The sequence below is a fragment of the Miniopterus natalensis genome, chromosome 1, assembly GCF_054644295.1.
Source record: "Miniopterus natalensis isolate mMinNat1 chromosome 1, mMinNat1.hap1, whole genome shotgun sequence".
Classification (NCBI taxonomy): domain Eukaryota; kingdom Metazoa; phylum Chordata; class Mammalia; order Chiroptera; family Miniopteridae; genus Miniopterus; species Miniopterus natalensis.
The window spans coordinates 64,013,146-64,035,672 of record NC_142081.1 but is presented as its reverse complement, the minus strand read 5'-3'; the positions used below and the strand labels follow the sequence as shown (position 1 = coordinate 64,035,672).

Below are 22,527 nucleotides of genomic sequence, written 5' to 3'. Positions count from 1 at the left end.
GCAGTATTTTTTTTAATTCTCACTCGAGGATATTTTTTTCCCACTGCTTTTCAGAGAGAGAGGAAGGCAAAGAGAGAGAGAGAGACAGACAGACAGACAGACAGAGAGGCACATCTAGGATGGAGCCTGCAACCAAGATACGTGCCTGGGACCCTTCAATCTGAGGGCCGATGCTCTAATCACTGAGCCAAACCGGCCAGGGCGTCCTGAGAGATTTTTGTCTGATTTGGTATGAGGGTGATGCTGGCCTCTATAAAGTAAGTTTCAGAGTGTTCCCCCCGTCTCACTTTTATGGACTAGTTTGAGAAGAATTGCTATTAGTTCTTGAAATGTTTGGTAGAAATCTTCAGTGAAGCCGTTTGGTCCTGGGCTTTTCTTAGTTGGGAAGTTGATTTCATTTTATTTTTTTATTACTGCATCAATCTCCTTACTAATTATAGTTCCGCTCAGATTTTAAGCTTCTTCACGATCCAGTCTTAGTAGGTTGTATAGTTCTAGAAATTTATCCATTCCGTTTATCCAGTTTTTTGGCATGTAACTAACTGTTCATCGCAGTCTCATGACCCTTCGCATTTCTGGGAAGCCAGTTGCAAAGTCTTGTCAATGAGTTTTGAATTTTGTAATTTCAGTCTTCTATGTTTCTTAGTCTAGGTAAGTGATTGTCAATTTTGTTGAGCTTTTCAACAACCAGTTCTTAGTTTCATGTTTTCTATGGCTTATTCTTTATCTTGCTTATTTCTGCTTTAATCTTTACCACCTTTCTTCTGTTAACTTTTCATTTAGTGTGTTCTTTTCCTAGTTGCTTGAAATGTAAAGTTAGGGTCGATTTGAGCTCTTGTGTTTTTTTTAAAGCTGAACTTCTTTATTTAGTTGTCTGAGTTTTTTAACCACCAAATTATGTATTTTTAATGATGTCTATAAGCGTAGGAGTGAAAACAATGCTTTTATAAGCTGACAAAAAACATTGTTTCCCTTGAACTGCTGTCTCCATATATGTATGTATCTTACATAAAACATACAATATAATCATGAAATTCAGCATTTGCTTTCTTATCGACCTAATCCTAAATTTTTAAAAATTAAATTTATTGGGGTAACATTGGTTAATAAAATTATATCGGTTTCAATTTTCTGAGACTTGCTTTGTGGTCTCACGAGTGATTTATCCCGCAGAACGTTCCTTGTGTGCTCGAGAGGTGGATTCTGCTGCTCGTAGTAGAGTGCTCCTTTATGGCTGTGGGGCCCAGTTAGCTACAGTATTGTTCAAGTTCTGTTTCCCTCCTGGGCTTTGATCTGGCTGAGCTGTAGGTCATCGGAGGCAGCATATTGAAATCTCTGTCGCTATTGCGTTTCCGTCTACTTCTCACTTCAGTTCTGTCAGTGCTGGCTTCCCATATTCGGTTGCTCTGCTGTTAGGTGCTTGTATACTTACAGTTGCTGCATCTCCCTTGTGAGCTGACACTTTTACCATTATAAAATAACCTTCTATGTCTTCTGGGATAGTTTTTGACTTAGAGTCTATGTATCTGGTATAAGTGTGGCCACCCCTGCTGTCCTTTGGTCACTGTTTTCATGGAATATGTTTTTCCGTCCTTCCACGTCCGGCCTATGTGTGACATTCGAAGGGAGTCTGTGGACAGCATAAACTTATATCTGTTTTGTAACCCATCCAACCACTCTGTGTTTCACGGCTGTGGGGTTTAATCTACTTATATTTAAAGTAATTGCTAGTAAAGCAGCACTGGCTATTGTTATTTTGTCAATTGTTCCTTTATGTCTTCTAATTATTGTCACTTTTTCCAATCTTGCAGCTGTCCTTCATGTTTTATTGAATTTTTTTTTGCAGCGACATGCTTTGATTCCTTTCTCATCTTTTTCTGTGCATTTTTTATATAGGTATTATCTTTGTGGTTACCATCGGGATTACATGAAAGATATTATAACAATACATTTTAAACTGGTAACAACTTAACATCGATCACATATAAAACTCTATTCCTTTACACTCTCCTCCTCCCGTACTTTGTTATGGATATCGCAAATTATCCTTGTATGTTTTGTATCCTTTAACATAGTTTTATAGTTTCTAATAATTTTATTTGTAAAGTTCTATACCACAATTAAACATAATTTATACATCATCATGACAGTATCACAAGATTGTGTATGCTTGCTACCTAGTGTCCTTTTTTCCCTAACTTGAAAAAAGTAATTTAGCAAGACTTTAAAAAAAAATTTACCGTTATTGTTGAAAGTATTACAGATGTCACTTAGCAATGGTTTTAAGGAAGGCAAGTCTAGTGGTGCTAAATTCCCTCAGTTTCTGTTTATCTGAGGTTCTCATTTCTCCTTCCTTCACCTTTTTGCATGCTTAAAATTTACATAAATAAAATGTCAGGGTAAAACAAAAATGATTTTAAGAAAATTTCAAACAAATACTAAAAATATGTATGTATATAGTACTAGCAGATCCACACCAAAGGATACTTAAGAACATTAAGGTCTTAACATGACTGTTATTGACTAGAATGAAACATTTCTCTGTTTCTTAAGGACAAATATTATAGTGAAATATACAAACCACAAATACACCAATGAGATTTGACAAATACATTTTATCATCCTAAAAGTTTCTTCATTTTTATTTTTGAAAGATATTTTTGTTAGGTACAGAATTCTAGGGTGACAATTATTTTCATAAAGCACTACCAAATATGTAATTCTGTTGTTCTGGCTTTTTTCCCCCCTCTTAAGTAATTAGGTTTCATTCTAATAGTTGCTTCTTTGAAAGTAGCCTGCTTTTAACATACGTGGGCTGTTTTCGGTTATTTTTGCCTTTTGTTTCCAGCAGTTCTATCATTCATATGCCTAAATATTATTATCTTTTCACTTCGTTTGTGGTTCATAAGACTTCATGAATCTGTACCTTGGTGTGTTTCATCAGTTTTGGAAAGTTCTCAGCATCTTTACAAATATTGCACTATGTATCCATTATCCCTCTCTTTTTCATACTCTATTTACATGTATTTTAAGCCTTGCTCACTGTTTCTTTTTCTCTTCGCTTCTAAATGTGTTTCTATCTTTGTTTTTCCCGTTTCATTCTGAATATTTTCTTTTGACCTCTCTTCCAACTTACTGAATAACTATCTACCGGCTTCTGGCAAGAGCCTTACCCCTTCCGTACCTTATTCCAACCACCACAGCAACCAGCACTACCTGCCCTCTGATCAAAGGACTACTCTTATCACCCTCAATCTGGGTTTAAATCTGCCACCACTGAAGCCCAGGATTCTCAGTGGATTCTTCTTTTAAAAGAAAACCTTTTTTTCACTTATTCTTAAAACTATGTCTTTATTGATTTCAGGGAGAGGAAGAGAGAGGGAGAGACAGAAACGTCAATGATGAGAGAGTCGTTGATGGGCTGCCTCCTGCACGCCCCCTGCTGGGGATCCAGCCCGAAACCTGGGCATGTGCCCTGACCGGGAATCAAACTGTGATCTCCTAGTTCATTGGTCGATGCTCAACCACTGAGCCACGTCACCCTATCAGTTAATTTTCTTAATCAAGTATTTTAAAATTTAAATCTACATGCCCATTGTATGAAGTCAGAAATTATAAAGAATTAAGCTTTTCTGTATTTTCCCCTTCATGCCCACTTTCCCCAAAGAAAGCAGTATTATCAGTCTGATTATTATATGCCCACCTCTTATTATCCTCCCTCAAGTATAAATAAATATATAAGCTCCCTGCCTCCACCAGTATTTTTTAGAGAAACAGGATCATATCATGCACATCACTTTTCATTTTGAGTCAACATTATGGCCATACTACAGCTCAGATTAGCCAAGCCAGTGGCATGTATCACTGTCATCACAATGCTGAGAATAATGACTGAATAACTTCCATTTAAAGTTATAATTATAATTACACTGTAATTTGCCCATATTTATAGTGAATTCCATGTAGGCCTAACAGTGTTTAAACAGAGCAGGTACTCACAGGTATTTGCTGAACTGAAGAGAAAAATAAAAATAAAAGCACAGAGACAGTTTAATGTTATAATTTCTTTCAATATATTTTATATTTCTGAAATAAAGCAAAATAAAATGAAAGGGCCAAGAATGGGCTATGAGAATATGGTGTTTTTAAAAGTTACAAACTTCTAGGAATGTGAACTTTTATAATTATATAACATATATAATTGTCCCATGAGATGATTTCAATAAAAAACAAAATGAAGTGCTAAGTGATAATAGGATACATTAGTAAAACTGGAAGTAAATTTTTGTGAACCTTGTCTCTTTATAAATGCAATGGCTTTGCCAACAGTTAATATGAAATATTATTTCCCATAAAGCTGTTCGAAAAATCTAAAACAACTACTTTATAAGGAAAGAAGGGCTTCTGAGTAGTTAAAAGCAAAAGTCCTGATTCTTCTGTAAAGGTTATGCATTTTATATGATCTTTTGGCTGATTTATGTAAAGCTTTGTACCTTTCATTTTCTCAAGCCTGTCACTGCTGTGATGTATGGTATATTTTAGCATCAAGTTTGCCATGAGCAATGAAGTCAGGGCCCCAAAAGAAATTTTAATATACTTCCCCATTTTCAACCTGGAGCTTACCATTTTTCAGTTATTTTCTTTGGGATCCCCTGTTTAGTTGATATACTTGATACACTCACATAAATACTTTAAGATTTTGACTTAAGAAAAAATTTAAATAAATTACTCAGTAGAAAAGTTTAAGGGTTATCATATATAGAGTGAAAATCTTAGTGATAACGTAAGTGAACACTAAAACCCCCTCAAAATGTTGTATTTTACATTTCAGTGTGTTCGGGGCATTTTTCTCTAACAACAGATAAAAGAAAAATAAAGAAGAAAGTGACTTTCATTAAATGGTGTGCAAAATAAAACGGAAACACATGTCTTTCAAATTCTGTAGGAAGAAAAAATGAAGTATGAAAATACTAATCATTTAAATTCAAAAATTCTTATTGTGGAATAGCTATCACAAAGGGTATGAAGATAAAAAAAGGACAGTCCTCAATAAATTTATAAGCTAGTAGACACAATAAGTTTTTAAACAGCTATAACTTAAGGCCGATGAAGCTATCTGTCACGAGAACAGAAGAAACAAGGTGTTAGGGCAGGCCATCTGTGTGGGTAATATATAAGAGTATTTGTATTCATTCAATCCTTCATCATGGGTAGAATGTAAACAGTTAAAGATGGAAGAAGAAAGATAGAGAAGAAAGAATAAGCTAAGGTCAGGGAGGGGGGAAGCAGAAGACACTGTGAGAGCGTATCCCATGGTTCTGTATCTGGAGAAAAGGGTGCATGTAGGGAGTCCTGGGAGCAAGACTGAAAAAAGACGTTATGGCAACATGTCTGATGCTCCTCAATTCATGGCTAAGCATCTTTATTTAGAAAAAAATACAGCGCTGTTAGCATGGTTATGGATTTTTATGCAGAAACAAAAACTAGAAAGGAAAATCAATATGGCACTGGAATAGAGTATGGGGCAGATGAGAGCAAGGAGTCCACTGAAAGAGTTCTATCTTGACTAAGAGTTTGGTCAAGATACAACTTTAGAGATATGGGCATGGAGATAGAATGGCGTAAGAGGAATATCAGAGCTAACATACACAGGACTAGATAACCAACTGAATGTTCATGGTAGAGGAGAGACATTTGTAAGACATGTGCCAACAGCCTGTGCCTGAGTTGATGGGGGAAGAACAGTTGTGTTAAATAACAAAAACAGGGAAAAAGAATACTTGGAGGGGGAAATGAGTTCCAGGTTTGTACCTACGAGCTTGATACAATGGCAGTCATGTCCAACAGCTGGTGAGAAGGATTAAGAGTGAAGAAATAAAAGTAGATACTAGCAGAATGACCAGAAAGAGATCGACCCGAGAATCATCTGCACAGAAGTGAAATGTAAACTTGTGGGAAAAGACAAAATCCCTAAAAGAGAAAATATTAAAAAAGAATGGAAACATAAGAAGTTGAGGCATGAGTGCATGCTGAAGGTAGGAAGCAGGGAAGCTGCTGAAGGAGGTAAAAGAAATCTTGAGAGAAAAGTCAAGTCAGAATAAAAAAATGATATATAACCATTACAGAGGGGCATTTTCAAAGAGATGATGGCCAATAGTATCAAGGAGAATCCCCTAGAGAATTCCCTTCTCTCCTATCTGGGTTGGCTCAGGAGTAAAGCTAGTGACTTGGGCAAAGCTTTACTCAGGCCACTGAGATGAAATGGGATGTCTGGGAAAGGGATTCTCACTGATTCTCTCTGGATCCACAGTAAGAATGCAACCGCAAAGCTTATATTTGCAAAAACATTTAAGTCCTGAAGGAGGCAAAATTTAACATATAAAGTTATAACAATGAAGATAAAAATATGTCTAAGCCAAATTCTGATGAAAGAAATCAAACAAGAACCAAATGAATAGAGAGATATTCCATGATCATGGGTAGGAAGACTAAAACTGTTAGTTCTTTCCAACTTGACCTATAGATTCGGTGTAATCCCAATCAAAATCTCAGCAATGTTACTTTGTGGACATTAACCAAATGGCTCTACCATTTATACGGAGAGGTAAAAGCTCTAGAATAGTCAGCACAATATTGAAGGAGAAGAACAAAGTCAGAATACTGACATTACCTGACTTCAAGAAATACCACAAAGCAACAGTAATCAAGAAGTTGTGGTATTGGCGAAAAAAAAAAAAAGACAAAAAGATCAATGGGAAAAGACAGAGAACCCTGAAATAGGTCCACACAAATACAGTCAACTGATCTTTGACAAAGGAGTAGGGTAATATAATGGATGTAGGATAGTCTTCTCAATAAATGGTGCTAGAACTGCTAGGTATCCACATATTTAAAAATAGATCTAGACACAACCCTTATATCCCTTTACAAAAATCAACGCAAAATGAATCACAGACACAAATGTAAAGTACAAAACTACAGAATTCCTAGAAGATAACATGGGAGAAAATTTACATGACTTTGGGCTTGGCAATGACATTGTATATACAACACCAAAGCCATAATCTATGAAAGAAATAACTGGTAAACTGAACTTTATTAAAATTAAAACCTTCTCTGTGAAAGACAGTGCCAAGAGAATGAGAAGACAAGCCATGGACTGGAGAACATATCTGCAAAATATAATGCTGATAAAACTATTTTACAAAATATACAAAGAACTCTTACAATTCAGTAAGAAAACAAGGAGTTCAATTAAAAAAATGGGCAAATGATCTAACAGATACCTTACCAAAGAAGATTTGGAGATGACAAATATGCATATGAAAAGATGCTCCGCATCATATATCATCAGGGAAATGCAAATTAAAACAACAATGAGGTACCAGTAAATACCTATTAAAATGGCAAAACAAAACACTGACAGCAACCAAATCTGGCAAGGATATAGGATGCAGAACAACAGGCGTTCTCATTCTTTTCTGGTGGAAATGCAAAATGGTGCAGCCACTTTGGAAGACAGTCAGTGGTTTCTTGTAAAACTAAACATTCTTACCATATAATCCAGCAATTGTGCTCCTTAGTATTTACCCCAAGAGTTAAAAGAAACTTATGTCCACACAACAACTTGCACCTGAATGTTTTATAGTAGCTTTATTCATTATTGTAAAAACCTGGATGCAACCAAGATGTCCTTCAGTAGGTGAATGGATAAGCTGTGGTACATCCAGACAATGGAATATTATTCAGCACTTAAAAATGCATGAAAAGACATGGAGAAACCTTAAATGCACATTACTAAGTGAAAGCCAATCTAAAATGCCAACATACTATATTATTCCAACTATATGACATTCTGGAAAAGGCAAAACTACGGAGACAGTAAAAAGATCAATGGTGGGCAGAAGTTGGGGTGGGGGTAACCAATAAATAGGGGGAGCATGGAAAATTTTTAGGGCAGTGAAAATATTCTGTACAACACATAATGATGGATCATGTCAGTATGCATCTGCCCAATGGACAGCAAATACCAAGAGTGAATCACAATGTAAACTGTGAACTGTGGGTGATTACAGTATGTCAATGTAGGCTCATCAATTGTATCAAATATACCACTCTGGTGGGGGATGTAGATTATGGGGAGACTGTTTGTGTGGGGCCAGGGTGTACATGGGAATTGTACATTCTACTCAGTTTTGCTGTGAAATCGAAAATGCTCTAAAACATAAAGTCTATTTTATAAAAAGTTGCCTAAAATCAGCACAGGTAATACTGAAAAATTGCTTTTTAAAAATCAGTTATAAAATAACTGGTAAGAGTTAATGATAGTCTTCCTGAACGTCCAATAATGCTGAAACGATGACTATACTGAAAAGCAAAACGACAGAGCACTTCGGTGACACTGAACAGAATGAAGTCGGTTGGCTAAGTGGCTTTTCATCCGCACTTTCAAGTGCTCTGCACATGATGCTACTGGCAGACACAGAGCAGGAGAGAGACAAAGAGGAAAATAAAGCAGTGCGATAAAAGTGAAAAATGTCATAGAAGTGAGGGTTGTGTATGAAGCAAAGTAAAAAGAGAAAAAAAAGGACACATATCCTGTAGAACAGAGGACATGAACAGGAGGTGATTATACAAGTGAGAGTAAACCCCGAGCAACCGGACAATAGAGTGAACATGGCATCCATATTTCCCCAATTAATCAATGGTTGCATTAACTTTTTCTGATGGTAAAAATGTAATGAGAAAAAGCTGGACATGATAGTTGAGAAAATGTAATGTAATATTTTTTCATATAAAAATGGCAGCTAAGTAAACAATGTTCAAAACCCCCTTTTAAGAATTGTGTATATAATGAGATGTTCTGTAGTTGTCAGTCACTGGGGACACCTAAAAGAAGAAAGAGAAATGCATCATATTTATTCAGTGTCAGTGAGGATCCCACATTAAAGAAATAACATTTTTTTCCTCAAGAAGGAAAATGGGACTATGAAAACCAATGAAATACCAAAACGAAGTGAATAATTAGCTACTTAGGTAGAGCAGAACATATAACAGCCAACACGTCTAAGCAAGAATTCAGTGGTTTTGATTTTCTGTGTTAGCACATGGTAGCAAATGTAGCAGAGACCTAAAGTAAGGTCCTCCTTTCAGTGGGTCTGAAGGATGTTTGGATAATATAGCTTCATTCTCAGGGTTACCAACTTTTTGGTAAAAGGTCATCCATAGTCATCTTCTGGACAAATTCAATGATCTATTTCCAATCCTGTTTATCCTAATTTTTCTGGAGAAATGACACCAATAACTATTCTCTACTTTTGGAAACTTGCTCATGCTGAGATTTCAGGGGTTGCCATTTTTTCCCCTTCCTTTACCAATGCCCACTAACCTTCTGAATCCTTCAGAGTCCCTATCATATAAATAAATGTGGGCATGTCTCAAGACTTGGTGATAAAATGCTAAAGATGTAGAAGGCTTTTTCCAATCCTTTACATCTCAAGGAGCAGAGCTTATAATCTAAGGGTCTAATCCAGGTCTTTAAACTGACATTCTGCTGTATCTTGACAATCAATGTATTTAAGTAAAACTTTTGCTCCAGCCGGTATGGCTCAGTTGGTTGGAGCGTCGTCCTGCACACCAAAAGGCTACAGGTTTCATCTCTGGTCAGGGCACACGTGGGAGGTAACTGATTGATGTTTCTGCCTTACTTTTCATCTTTTACTGGTACTTCTGATCCCTTGGATGCTTTTGGAAAGCTTTTATTTCTCCTTTTCTTCTCTTTTAAACTTTGCATGATAAAAATCAAATTAATCCTCAAACCTTTCCCCTAAGGCAGGGATGGGAAATGTCAGACCCAAGGGCAGTAAGACCCTCGAAATCACTTGGTCTGGCCCTCCAAGGCAACAGAAGTTCCAGCCATCACATTAGGGGTGAGTTAATTAAATGTCTGAGCAAATATAACAGGCTAATTTTTAAGTTGATAATTTTATATGGCCTGCAAATGATGTTATAAATATCCAAATGGTCCTTGGCAGAAAAAAGGTTCCCCACCCCTGCCTAAGGCTTATGCACAACTACCTAATTCTTATTTTACTAGATAATTTAATATTTGGTTATTACTGCCTTGTCTTCTCCTTGATAAACGTGTATATATATATGATTCCCTTTTCAACTGAACTACAAACTCTTCGGAAATGGAGTATCTTTTGTACCATATAAAGCTCTTAAAACAAACTATAAACATTTGCAAAATTCTCAGTCATTGACAGAGGATCTAAAAAAAAAATCACTAACGATAAAATCATTTTTCTACCCTTTCATCTGTTGTTATAGTATCATATATACAGAGCCAATGCACATGTCTCAATTGTCTCTTGAAATCACTGTGAATCTCAGGTTTACTTGCCTTGTCCTCCAAGTGCAATTCCAGAAAGCGTAAGTAAGCCACAGGTGCAAATGCATCAGCTGAATGGGTGACCACTTCTGACGAATCTCTGAAACACAAGATTCTATAATGTATTCATGGACTACATAAACTGCATCAAATAACTCCTGCCAGCGACTAGAAGAGACCAAACAAATCCCCATTTTGTATTTATTTCCACTAGTAAATAACATCTATTTTTAATAATCCAACATTTAATTGGGAAAGTAATCAAGATTACTAAATTGCCAAGAAAAATAAAAAAGCTTTTCATCTTTATGAGGATACATAGTTGGACTTCCAGGTTCACCCAATGCTCTCTGAATAATTTTGAGACTTAAAACTCCTATTCGATTTCATTTTAAAAAATTTGCTTGGTATGGGCTAACCATTAAACAATAGAGGCTTTATCTTCATTATTCTTTTCATTTTCAAGAGGTAATTCATTCAGTGTTTCACACAAAATCTCAATTACCCTTCACAAAAGCAGGACTGGTGATGCTTTTAAGCTCTAGATGAACTCTTCACACTGTAATATCATTGCTACTAAAATTGATTGCCTGACATAGTAATTACCACATTCAGGTAAAATGGTATGTACTGCTTGCTGGCACCATATGGATACATGTAAATTAACTCAACTTTTATCAAAGATACCCTGGAAAGCACATATGAATAACTATGATTATGTGTGAAGTTCTAATAAGTAATTATTTTTTATTGTTATTTATTAAGAAAGCAATAGTGTTATGCATTCCAGCTAAAATTTAAAAATAGAAATTCCTCATATTTCTTAAATGCCTTGGGAACTAGTGCCACTGTTTATGTTAACACGTTGTTAGCATTTTACCCATTGTAGTACAGAGAAATAAGTTTCTTTATTTGACTCTGCCACTAAAGTAAGATATTTTTTGAATTAACTTGTGAAATGCGAAGTTATTTAGTGGCAATAGAAGAAACCTATCAAAATATTTGACTTCAAAATACTAAATCGTCATGGGCAAAATGTGTTTACTTTCCCCTTGAAAGATAAGAGAGAAAAAAAATGTTTTATGGTAATAAAAAAGTCACTGCCATTCATGAACCTTTAGTATCAAATATGCACCCTGTTAGTGTTTAGGAAAATAAAAATAAAAAGGGCTTTTATGACATTAAAAAGAAACATAATATAAATAGAATCAGTAAAGAGTCCGAATACTAATAGAAAGATATAACCTGCCTTCACAGGCTACATCACCGAAAGCTGCCTCCAGGTATCATGTGCAGGAGGAGAAAGAGAATAAAGAGAAGTCCCCCCTGCTTTCTACAGTGCTCTTCTGCCTGACCTCTCTTGGTTTGTTAGCTCTAGTCTTGCTGTTTTTCCATTTACTCCAGGGTTGCCTGTCCTGGTCCTGTCACTTGGCTCATCAATCAGATTCAAATTCCAACTCCTGTGTACAATTTCACTCTTACATTAAATTTCAATCTCTCTGTTCCTGATCCCAGCTTTGGAAATGACCTTGAGCCTTAATTATGCCTAATCTAGGCAGCTTGGCTTTTATCCTTGATAATGGAGCGCCCCAAAACTATAATTAACCCCACCAATGCTGTGGCAGGGGAAAGGGTTTCCGGCCTTTCCTTCTCTTGCCGGTTACCTCCACCAGAAACAGAAGGTTGATAGCAAATAGCTCACTTAATTGATGGAACTACTTCATTCTGAATCAAGATTGTTATTCGCAGAAAATACATAACACTCCAATCACTAAACAAAGAGGAATATGGTCCTTATGTATTCTATAAAATCCATAATCTCTAATGACCAGCATCACTTCACTCACACAAAGCCAGAGTCACTGGGAGAGACTAGGTCTCAAATGAACAGTGTTTAGTTTCAAACAGAATAATGCCACTCTTGCTCTTTTCTCTTTCATAAACTCTCATCTGAAGCTCAACTTTTAAGGATCTCTGTTTCTGTCTGCCTTCATGGATTTCTCTGAAACTTAGAGCAGAATCTGCCGGAATATCCTCAGAGTAAACCAGAAAATTAATGCCATTTATGCCACAGCAAAAATGTTTCCCAGTTGGCTCCCCTCCTCTCTCCCTATTAATACAAGTAACAAGTTCCCTCAATACCTCTCCTACAACCGAGGCTCGTCTGTAGCAAGAGCTGGCCTATGCTCGGTTTTACCGATGTGTGAGGCCCACCCTTAGCTAAGACTTCACAGGGGCAGCTGAGTCAGGTCTCAGCCTCTGTTCTCTGACACCAGGCTCTCAAGGTGTGAGGTCAGGCAGACTCTATCCCCTCACTTCAAACCAAACAAACAAACTCACAAACAAAAACTGATATTATCTCTTGAGACTCAGCCATGGTCTTGATTCTTCCCTCTTCCTTCAAAAGACAACTGCAGACATATATTCCCTGTGGATGCACACCCTCGCAGACATCTCCAGTGTCATTTCTGTGAAGCCTTCCCTGGCATCCTCAGACAGTGCGAGTTTTCTCCTTTCCCTGTTTTGGTAATGCATTTATAGCCCTTTCGCAACACATCTACTCATAATTGTGGCTTTGTGTGTTCCTCTTCCTTAGAGAGGGACCAAGCTTTGCTCCTCTCTGTCTACTTGCCCCCCCACCCCATCTCTTCCACCTGCTCAGTACAGAATACATTGCCTGGTATTCATTAGACATTTGTTAAATAAACAAATAAATGTATAGTTAAATTCTGTTAAGTATCTTCACATTTACATAGTATCTATTGAAACTATCACAAAGACACACTGGTTTTTCAATTACTTATCTTCACAAAATACATACTTTTTCCTACATGCATACTGCCATGTATAATATGTACATATATATATCCACACATAGATACCATTACCACCTTATAGTATCTCTGGCCTAATAAAAATAAAGCTTCATGGGTCTAAAAACTTAAATACAAGAAAAATAGTTGATAAATTTAAATAAATTCCCAGATGATAAAGCATAGATGTGCTAAGTGCCACATTACTATGCTCTGTGCTGAGTTATGTCTTGAATGGGTAGAAAATAGGAATAGGTGGGGAAAATGGGTACATACTGTTTTAATATAGAATTTAGCTCTCCCCTCCCCTCCCCTCCCCTCCCCTCCCTCCCTCCCTCCCTTCCTTCCTTCCTTCCTTTATTCCATCCATCCATCCATCCATCCATCCATCCATCCATCCATCCATCCATCCATCCCATATGTAGCAACTCTGTAGCAGTAGTATAGTAATATTGGTAACTCAAGTGGAAACGTGGCTGTATCAAATACTGACATTAAAACCATGTGTTCATTAACAAAGAGAAGAAAATTATTATTTTTATCAACACAATAGGATTTTAGTTCTTATTTCTGATATGCTACATACATATATTTGAAGTAAGAACGAGAAAATAGGTTATTTATTTAAGGGCCTACAGTTATCCATTTTTCTTAAAGACTAGGCTATATCTTTGCATCAAGGCTCCTCAGGGAAAAAACCCTTATTTTCTGATGTAAAAATTTGTATATATAGGTTAGTGATCACATACTAACCTTTGACATGAAAAGTGAGTTGTAAAATGTTCTAGTTAGAATTTTAAAAAATTACTTCCAGACTGCTATACCAGTATTTCCTATAAGATTTTAAAAACATTATTATAATTTGGGGCAAAATGTATCTCATAATAAACTGCTAGAACCATGTTGATTTCTCTAAATTTCTTCATTATACAAAAGAGTCAATCTATATTTTTAAAAAAATCCCTAATTATAATAAAATCATTTTTGCATATAAAAGTTTAGTTTTTCTTCTCTTATAGGTGATCTTCGCCTTTTTACGTTAAAAAAAATTTGAATCAGACATTTGAAATGGGATTCCTAGTAATCAATTAGTTGTATGCTAATTATATTCCATCAAATATAATATGAAAATCAGTGAAATTTGTCCCAAAAGTGACTTCTGAGTCACAGGTTCCAATATTATCCATGGTCAATTGTTAACAAACAGTTACAGGACTAAACTGAACATTTCTAATTGTATCATAGAGAAAATTATCTTTGAGTGAAACAACCCTCTCCATACCGTTTCTGAGTGAGCAGTCATGGTCGCTTACATCACCATGCTTATCGGTAGGAACCATAGGACACTTTCTATTTTAAAGAGGAGCAAAGGTTTTGTATATAGCAGGTACCAGTATTTTTTCTTTTTAAACTAGGATATGTCCCAATTTAAACCTCGTTATAACCTAAATCTGGAATACATGAAATAAGTGATACATCAAAATAAACAACAATAAATGACAAGTCATCTCAGTAATACTTTGTTAGTGCCAGCTGTGTGCTGTGAGAGTTCAGGTACAAGAACAGCACTGGGGCAATGGTAGCTGAAGCCTCAAAAAATGGAAGGATTAGGCCCAGGGGGAGAAAGGGGAAGGCAACCGAGGGACAAGCAACCAAGTAAGAAAGTAATGAAGCTGAGGTGAGGCCGAGCCTATGAAGAGAAAAGCAAAGACGGTGCTTAAGCATTAGAATCAGATTTCTGAGTGACTAACACCTGAGTAAGAATGAAGACCGTGCTTGTGCCCTTAAGGTCTGTGGGCACTTCTCCCGTGTGATTTGCGCACCCATTTCACAGGAAGAGCTCCTACAGGGCAGGGTCCCGCCCACAGAAGTCGCCTCCGTAACTGATCATCCAGGTGAACTGAGCTTCTCACTTTGGCACTAGAGGGTTCAAAGACACCTCCCCTGCCATCTCTCTCTTTAACAGCGTGACTAATTCCCCGCACTGTGACAGTCAGGCTTAGGCTTCCTTGTCTACAAAAGGAGGTGAAAAAGACTCACTTTTCAGGTCTGAAGTACGGTGACAAATGGGCCTTCTGCAAAGTAGGGTAAAGGAGCACATGGCTTACAATTCTAGGCTGACCATAGCATCTTCTGGGTGCTTTAGGACCTCAACTTATCAAGTAAATGGGAAAAGCATTATTCTCTGGCACTTTTTCTCCTATCTTGTTTTTTTTTTTTTCTAATTTGGTTAGTCCCATATTAATAAATAAATATATTGCAAGTTTCCAATTATACTATAATTTCACCCTAGCATGCAAATGCTTTTCTTGAATAACCAGAGTATTATTTCATAGAAATAACACCTAATGCACAGTTCATTCATGAATTGTTTTGTGATCATAACAGCCAGATAAGTATCTTCCATTTACCAACTTACCCTTATGGCTCTTAGCCTATGCCATCTTGTATCACAATATATACAGGTTGTCTGCCTCCCGCCCTTTCAGGCAGGAACTGTCTGAACATCAGTGGTGCTCAGAAGAAAGCTTTGGAAATAGGTGCTTGAAAATATTTGTCAAATAAATTATTATGTTGATGATTATTGATGGAAAAAAGTTAGGAGAACATGAAAGAAGAGCGAGTGAATACTGCCTATGCTAATAAAAATGACTTGGCCACGTTTCACAGGATGAGTGTATTTTTTAGAAAATTCACCTACAGTCGTCATAATTTTCTTAGATCACTCCTTCCCTCATTATTATGTACAAAGAAGTCACCTCTTACTGCTGAAAATACTGAAGCTGTCCATTCAATACCGAATCCCAGTCTTTCATCAGATGGGGTTTCTGAAATCAAGCATAATTCTGACAATCTTCTCCAAGAAGCAGAGGAGCTTAGGGGAAGCAGATAAAGTGCTCTCTTAGCACATGAGAAGAGTGACATAAATTAGAGTATGGATAATAATGTAACAAAGTGGAGAAAGTTCCTGCTTTTTGTTACGCTTAGTTTTAACAATTTATGGCAAAGAAATCGCACTACTCACCATAAACCAAATTCACTTAAAAACAAAGTTTATTTGTAAAAACAACCCGAAATAATTGAAGAGAGATGTTGAGTGTTACCATTCTACGTTGTTAAAGCCAAGAGAAAGGGGAAAGAGGATGGGGTTAATGGAACCCACAGGCTACTGATGTGGCAGTTTATCAAACGTGGCTGTAATGAAAGATAAATAATACAGGCCATTCACACTTCATGAAAGGATAAAAGTGTCAGTGTGTAGGTACCAGTTTTACTGCAGGCCATAATCAGCAAGTAAACGAAAGTGCGGTGTCTAAAAAGTTTATAGCCTTCTATGAAGGCCTCGTCTTGTCAGGTATTGATTTAGGTATTCAGACGACTTCCCTGGTATTAAACAAATTGAGTGTTTGTGAACTTAGAGGACATGTTCTATTTCTCCCAACAAAAGTTGCCTCGAGCTTAATGTTAAGTTGCTCCCATCACTTAAATTTAAGGAAAGGGAAGAAAATGCTGAAATGATATCTTACACAATTATTTTCTTCTTAAATAGAGGGCAATCCAAAGTGAATGTTTCATACTCTCCACCTTCTCCACAAACATGGACTCCATACTTCTTAGAAAGCTGAAAATAAAAATAAGAAAAAGCAGTAAACTTAAAATTAGATAGCAACAAGGCTCCATTAACATATTATTTTGTCCTAAAAAATATCCATGTAAGAAACTTTAGTTCCAAAATAGATTGCAAGCTCCAGGAAAACAACTTTATATTTCTGCTTAGTACATGTATTTAAAGCCATTTGAAAAATGTTACCATAAAGCATGGATTTTTAATAATCCTAAAACTCTTATAAAAGGTGTAAGCAACAAACATTTTTATGTATAATAAGAAAACATAAAGAATCTTATAAATGTTAGGAATATACTAGCTTTAGATTGAAAAGGAGGCTTAGAAGGACAGGTACTAAGTCAGTGTGTAGTAAATGAGAATATATGCAGCCAACCTGTGTTTCCCCCTTGCCCTCTGAACTACATATAGAAAGGGAAAAAATATGTTGTGTTTAGAGCATTTTTCAGAGGCACAAAAAAAGCAATCTAAGGCCTTTCCTTAGGCCTATGAACATGGTTACTATGCTAAAGGTTACTATCAGTAGTAAGTTCCAAGGGTATTGAGAACTATGAAGGTCCACAGCTGCACACAAGCCCTTAGGAAGGTCTAACTCCAAGAAAAGCTGGGATAGCTTATAATGTCATCTAATTAAACTTGAAATTCAAACACAAGCAAGCAAAGAAACACAAACCCTGTGATCTGAATTAAGTATAAATTATATTATTTAAATGTTCCTGATACTGACAGTAACATAATCTATTGGCTGGTACATGGCTGGAATCAGTGCTGGGAGCATACTCACTAGCTGTGTCAAAATCTTTCTGATCCTGCGTCCAGGCTTTATCACTACGATTCCATCTCCTTCATTCTGAATTTCAGAGCTTTCCCTGCTTATCGCCTCTCCCAGCCCACAGTCCTCTAGCCCAAAGGAAGAGTGAACTCCACCAATATCCTCTGTTACCACCAGCCCTAGGAGTGTGGCCTAAGTCTTCATTTTACCCACATACTTAAGCATTTATTTATTCAGTTATTTTTGCAGTTGTGCTACCATTCTGAATTCATTACATTTCAACCATTGGCGGTGTGCCTTTAGGGACTTACCCCATGGCTCTACAAGAATTCTGTTCCCTTCAAGAACCAGTAGTACGGTGAATGACACTATAAACCCAATCTCAGGACAAGTGAGGGAAAGGAAACTAGTAAAGAGCTCACAAGAGCAAAGTGGGTAAATTTTCCCCAGGTGGGGTCCTGAAGTAGAGAATCAGCAAGGCAGAATTACGGCAGTTGGTTCTTATGGGAGCCGATAACAGGAACATTAGTTTTCCATTTAACTACTGTTAAGATAAGCTTTTTAAAAAACATTTTGAACAAATGTGAATAACTTGGGTCATTTCATGGCTTATAAGAATGCCTGGGAGTCTGAGCGTGTAAAAGTAAATTCCTAGTAAATGAAAAGAAAATTACTTAGGTGGTTTCCTTTTTTTTCGACACAACATTTATATAGATAAATATTCCTATTCATAATAACTCCGTTTGAATGCTGATTATTGAACTGGAAAGGTTAAGGGGATCATGATTTCCTTGCTTAATTTTTTATCCTTTTAAAAGATTGTAATAACCATGACTGTGAGAATGTCTAACTAAATCATGATTTTTTTTTTCCTTTTTAAAACAGCCTCATTTATTTGTTAGTCATCTTAAAATTTGATGAAAAAAAAAAAGGCAAATGAAATTCTACTTCACCCTCACCCTGACCCCACCACCTAGAGAAAACTATGAGGTTTATAAAATCCACACAATTTCATTTTGTAAATGATATACTTCACATACAAAATAATTGCATGCTGCATGTATTCATTCATAGCACTTACTCAAGAGGAATTTACTGACTATCTACTTTAGGTTTGGCACTGTTTTAGGTGCTGGGGATAACAAGGGGAGCAGATGTAAATTGTGCATAAAACAGCTTACTGTCTGGAGGTATAGAAAGAGCATTAAACAAGCAATTATACTAGAAGATGGTGATAGCTTTGATGGATGCATGAGATGCTGTGGAGTATACAGCAGGAGACCGAAATAGAAGGAGCTCAAAAGGTTCTCAAAGTAAGTAAAACTTAAACTGAGATCTGAAGGATGAACCAGGAAAGGCTAGAGGGAGTGAGGGAGAGAGAGGGAAAGAGAGAGGACAGGAGAGAAGGAAAAGCTGCTCCAGAAGGAGCAGTGTGTTAAGTCCCAGAGCACAGGCTGTGTACTAGAAATTGAAATAAGCTTGGCATAACTGCAGTATAACTAGAAGAGTAATAATGATATGAGGCTGAAAAACGAGAAAGAGGCCAATCTTATAGGCCTCCACGGGCCACGCTACGTCATTATCCTGAGTTCAATGAGGACCTGTGGGGAGGTTCTAAGCACAAAACGGACCTGACTGTATTTGCGTTTTAGAAACATTCTGCCTGCACAGTGGAGGACAGGCTGGTGGGGCAACAAGTCAAGACGCAGAAAGACCTGAGGAGGTGCTGGAGGAATCTAGGCAGGGGTGAAGATTTCCTGAACAGGTAGTAGCAGTGAGGATGGAGAGGAGAGGGCAGATCTTTTGAGAGCGCTGTTAAGGAGGCTGAAATAATGATTAATTGAACAGAGTGAGAAAAGCTTAAAGAAAAAAAAACCAATAAGGAAAATTCCCAGCCTTCTGCATTGGAAGCTGGATGAATGGTGGTTCCGTTTACTGGTGTCTCAGCATGAGTAGCAGTGTGCCGGGAGAGTCCAATGACTTTACCCTTTTCAAATTTTATGTGGCATGTGATACCACTGACATCTCAAATCTTTGTGACTACTCTCCTTGGGCTTCCATGACACTAAATTTTCTAAGCTATTGTTATGCTTCTATGACTCCTTTCCTTCCAACTGCTCCTAAATTATAAATATCCCTCATAATTCTCTCCAAGACGTTCCCCTCTGTCAATTTATTCCCTTGGATAGTTCATGCACTCCATGGCTTCAAGCATCACCTTTACACTATTCTGCTGCTGCTAATAGTTAACACTGCCACTACTAATTAAAGACTATTTGCTTTATACCTTAAAGTTAAGAAAATTATCCTCAAAATGACTTTTAATAAGAAAAAGCATATAGGCTCTGAAATCATAGATTTAAAGAATAAATTACAGTTCTGCTAGTTCCCAGCTATGTGAATTTGGAAAAGTAACTTACCCTCTAAGTGATTCCTCATCTATTAAACATACACATCAATAAATTAACAAACAAGTGCTGGCGAGGGTGTGGAGAAAAGGAAACCCTCAAGCACTGTTGGTGGGAATGCAGGTTGGTGCAGCCACTGTGGAAAACAGTATGGAGTTTCCTCAAAAAATTAAACATGGAGCTGCCTTTTGACCCAGTGACCCCACTTCTGGGAATATACCAGAAGAAACCCAAAACACTAACTCAAAAGAATATATGCATCCTCTGTTCATAGCAGTGTTATTTACAATAGCCAAGATCTGGAAACAGCCCAAGTGCCAATCAGTAGATGAGTGGATAAAAGAGCTGTGGTATATTTACAGCATGGAGTACTACTCAGCCATAAAAAGAGAAATCTCACCTTTTGCAACAGCATGGATGGATTATTATGCTAAGTGAAGTAAGCCAGTAAGAGAAAGACAAATACCATATGATCTCACTTATATGTGGAATTTAATGAACCAAATAAACTGACAGACAAAATAGAAACAGAGGCATGGATATATGAAACAGACAGCTGTCAGAGGGAAGGGGGGTTGGGGAGCTGGATGAAGGAATGGATTAAGAAAAAAAATATATATATATAACCCATAGGCATAGACCACAATGCGGTGAGAGCCAGAGGGAAGGGGTGGGGGCTGGGTGGGGGTGGACAAAGGGAAGGAAAATGGGGACGGAAAGAGACTCTGCTTGGTGAGATGGGTACACAGTGCAGAATACAGATAATGTTTTGCTGAGTTGTACACTTGACACCTGTATGATTTTGTAAACCAATGTCACCCCACTAAATTCAATAAAAAACATTATGGCAATCTCATAGGTTTGTTAGATGATTAAGTAAAACAACACATAAAAAGCACTTAGCACAGAATATGGCAGTTAGTAAGCACTTCATAAATATACAGTTTAACTGTAAAAGAGGTAAGGTACATTCTGTAGTGAGGCACAGTGAAAACAGTATTGCATCACTGGTTAAAAGCAGTAGCTTTGGAGACAGGCAGTCGTTGGTTCAAATCCTAGCTCTGTCACTTCCTAGCTGTGCGATCTTAGGTCATATAAGCTATCTGAGCCTCAGATTGCTAATCTGTAAAACAGAAATGACTCAGGACCTACCTCATAGGAAAGCCTAATGTACTGTCCAGCACATAATAAATAATAAAATAGCTATTAATTTTATTTTTCCCTTTTCCAGAGGGAAAAATAGATTGATTTGCAAAGGGTTATAGCTTAGAACTAAACAAAAACAGAACTTAAAGTGATGTCCTGACTCTCTACACAATGATGATAAATAACAAACCAAAAGTCCACAGCCTGAACATCTCAATTGTGCTCCAATCTCATAGTTTACAAACATATCCCTTCGGTTTATGTTATCATTTAAAGCTCAGAACTTTCATCCTGTTTTCCTCTACAGAAATATGTGCTTCACATCTCCCCAGTCGTGCCTGGCTCAGTGATTGAGCATCGACCTAGGATCCAGGAGATCGCAGTTCGATTCCTGGTCAGGGCACATGCCTGGGTTATGGGCTCGAACCCCAGTTGGAGGTGTGCAGGAGGCAGCTGATCAATGGTATCTCTCTCACCATTTATGTTTTAATCTCTCTGTCTCCCTCTCTCTTCCTCTCTAAGTCCTCACACCTGTTTCCCATAACAGCATCTTACACTCTTTATTTCCAATTTCTTCTACTCACAAATCCATAAATACTGCTGCCAGATGAAATTTCCTGAGATATATTTTAATAATATAAATCCCTGCTGAGAAGCCTTCTATATCTTGTTATTTCCTACCCCAAATCACCTGGCCCATCTCTAAAGGCCCATTATGATTGGGTCCTAAATCCCCATCTTACTTTTTTCTTACTAATCTACCAACACCAGCTTTTAGTTTTATTTAAACCAAGTTCCTCATTACCCCTGCATGTCTTCTTGCCAAGGCATCTTCATTCATATTGATTCACTTCATTGCCACCACCCACGTAAATTTCACCCAATCCTTCAAACCAGTTTAAGTGCTAAACTTTCCATGACATCATGCACCTTCCCCACTTGCTAGACTCTACATTCAATGAAAACTCCAAATATTTGGCTTATTTTGTACTCCTTATAGGAATTACCATAGAACTGGACACATAAGTGCTTACAAATACTTATCATTCAATTCAGTTAGTACAACATGACATGGACAATTAAGAGTTCATCTACAACACACACTCAGGGAGATGTGAGGGGCATGTTCAAAGCCATATATCGGAACAGTCACTAACTATGGAAAACGTCCACATCTTCCAGAGCAACAATCAATGGACACTACAGCAGGCCAAATTCCTTAAAGCAGACCTTTAAGAATTTTACTCCCTTCCTCTAAAACCTTCCAGCTTTCTCATTGTTTAGATAATTAAATCATCTCTTCGGTAGTCAAAATCTTTCACCATTTGGCTTCAACCTCCTTTCTTAACTTCCTCTCCCAGTTCTCAAAA

General features: G+C 37.1%; 1 protein-coding gene across 1 annotated transcript in view; it reads right to left on the bottom strand.

Annotated features, from left to right (window-relative positions):
* Nucleotides 1-7,638: 7,638 nt before the first annotated feature.
* Nucleotides 7,639-22,527, bottom strand: part of DPH6 (diphthamine biosynthesis 6) — a 144,982-nt gene continuing 130,093 nt past the window's right edge. Inside the window, exons 7-9 of the mRNA XM_016220425.2 lie at nucleotides 16,734-16,828; nucleotides 10,406-10,493; nucleotides 7,639-8,889 (exon numbers count right to left, since the gene is read on the bottom strand). Coding sequence (XP_016075911.2) covers nucleotides 8,836-8,889; nucleotides 10,406-10,493; nucleotides 16,734-16,828 — 237 coding nt within the window. The 3' untranslated portion in view covers nucleotides 7,639-8,835. The remainder of the gene's footprint in view (nucleotides 8,890-10,405; nucleotides 10,494-16,733; nucleotides 16,829-22,527) is intronic.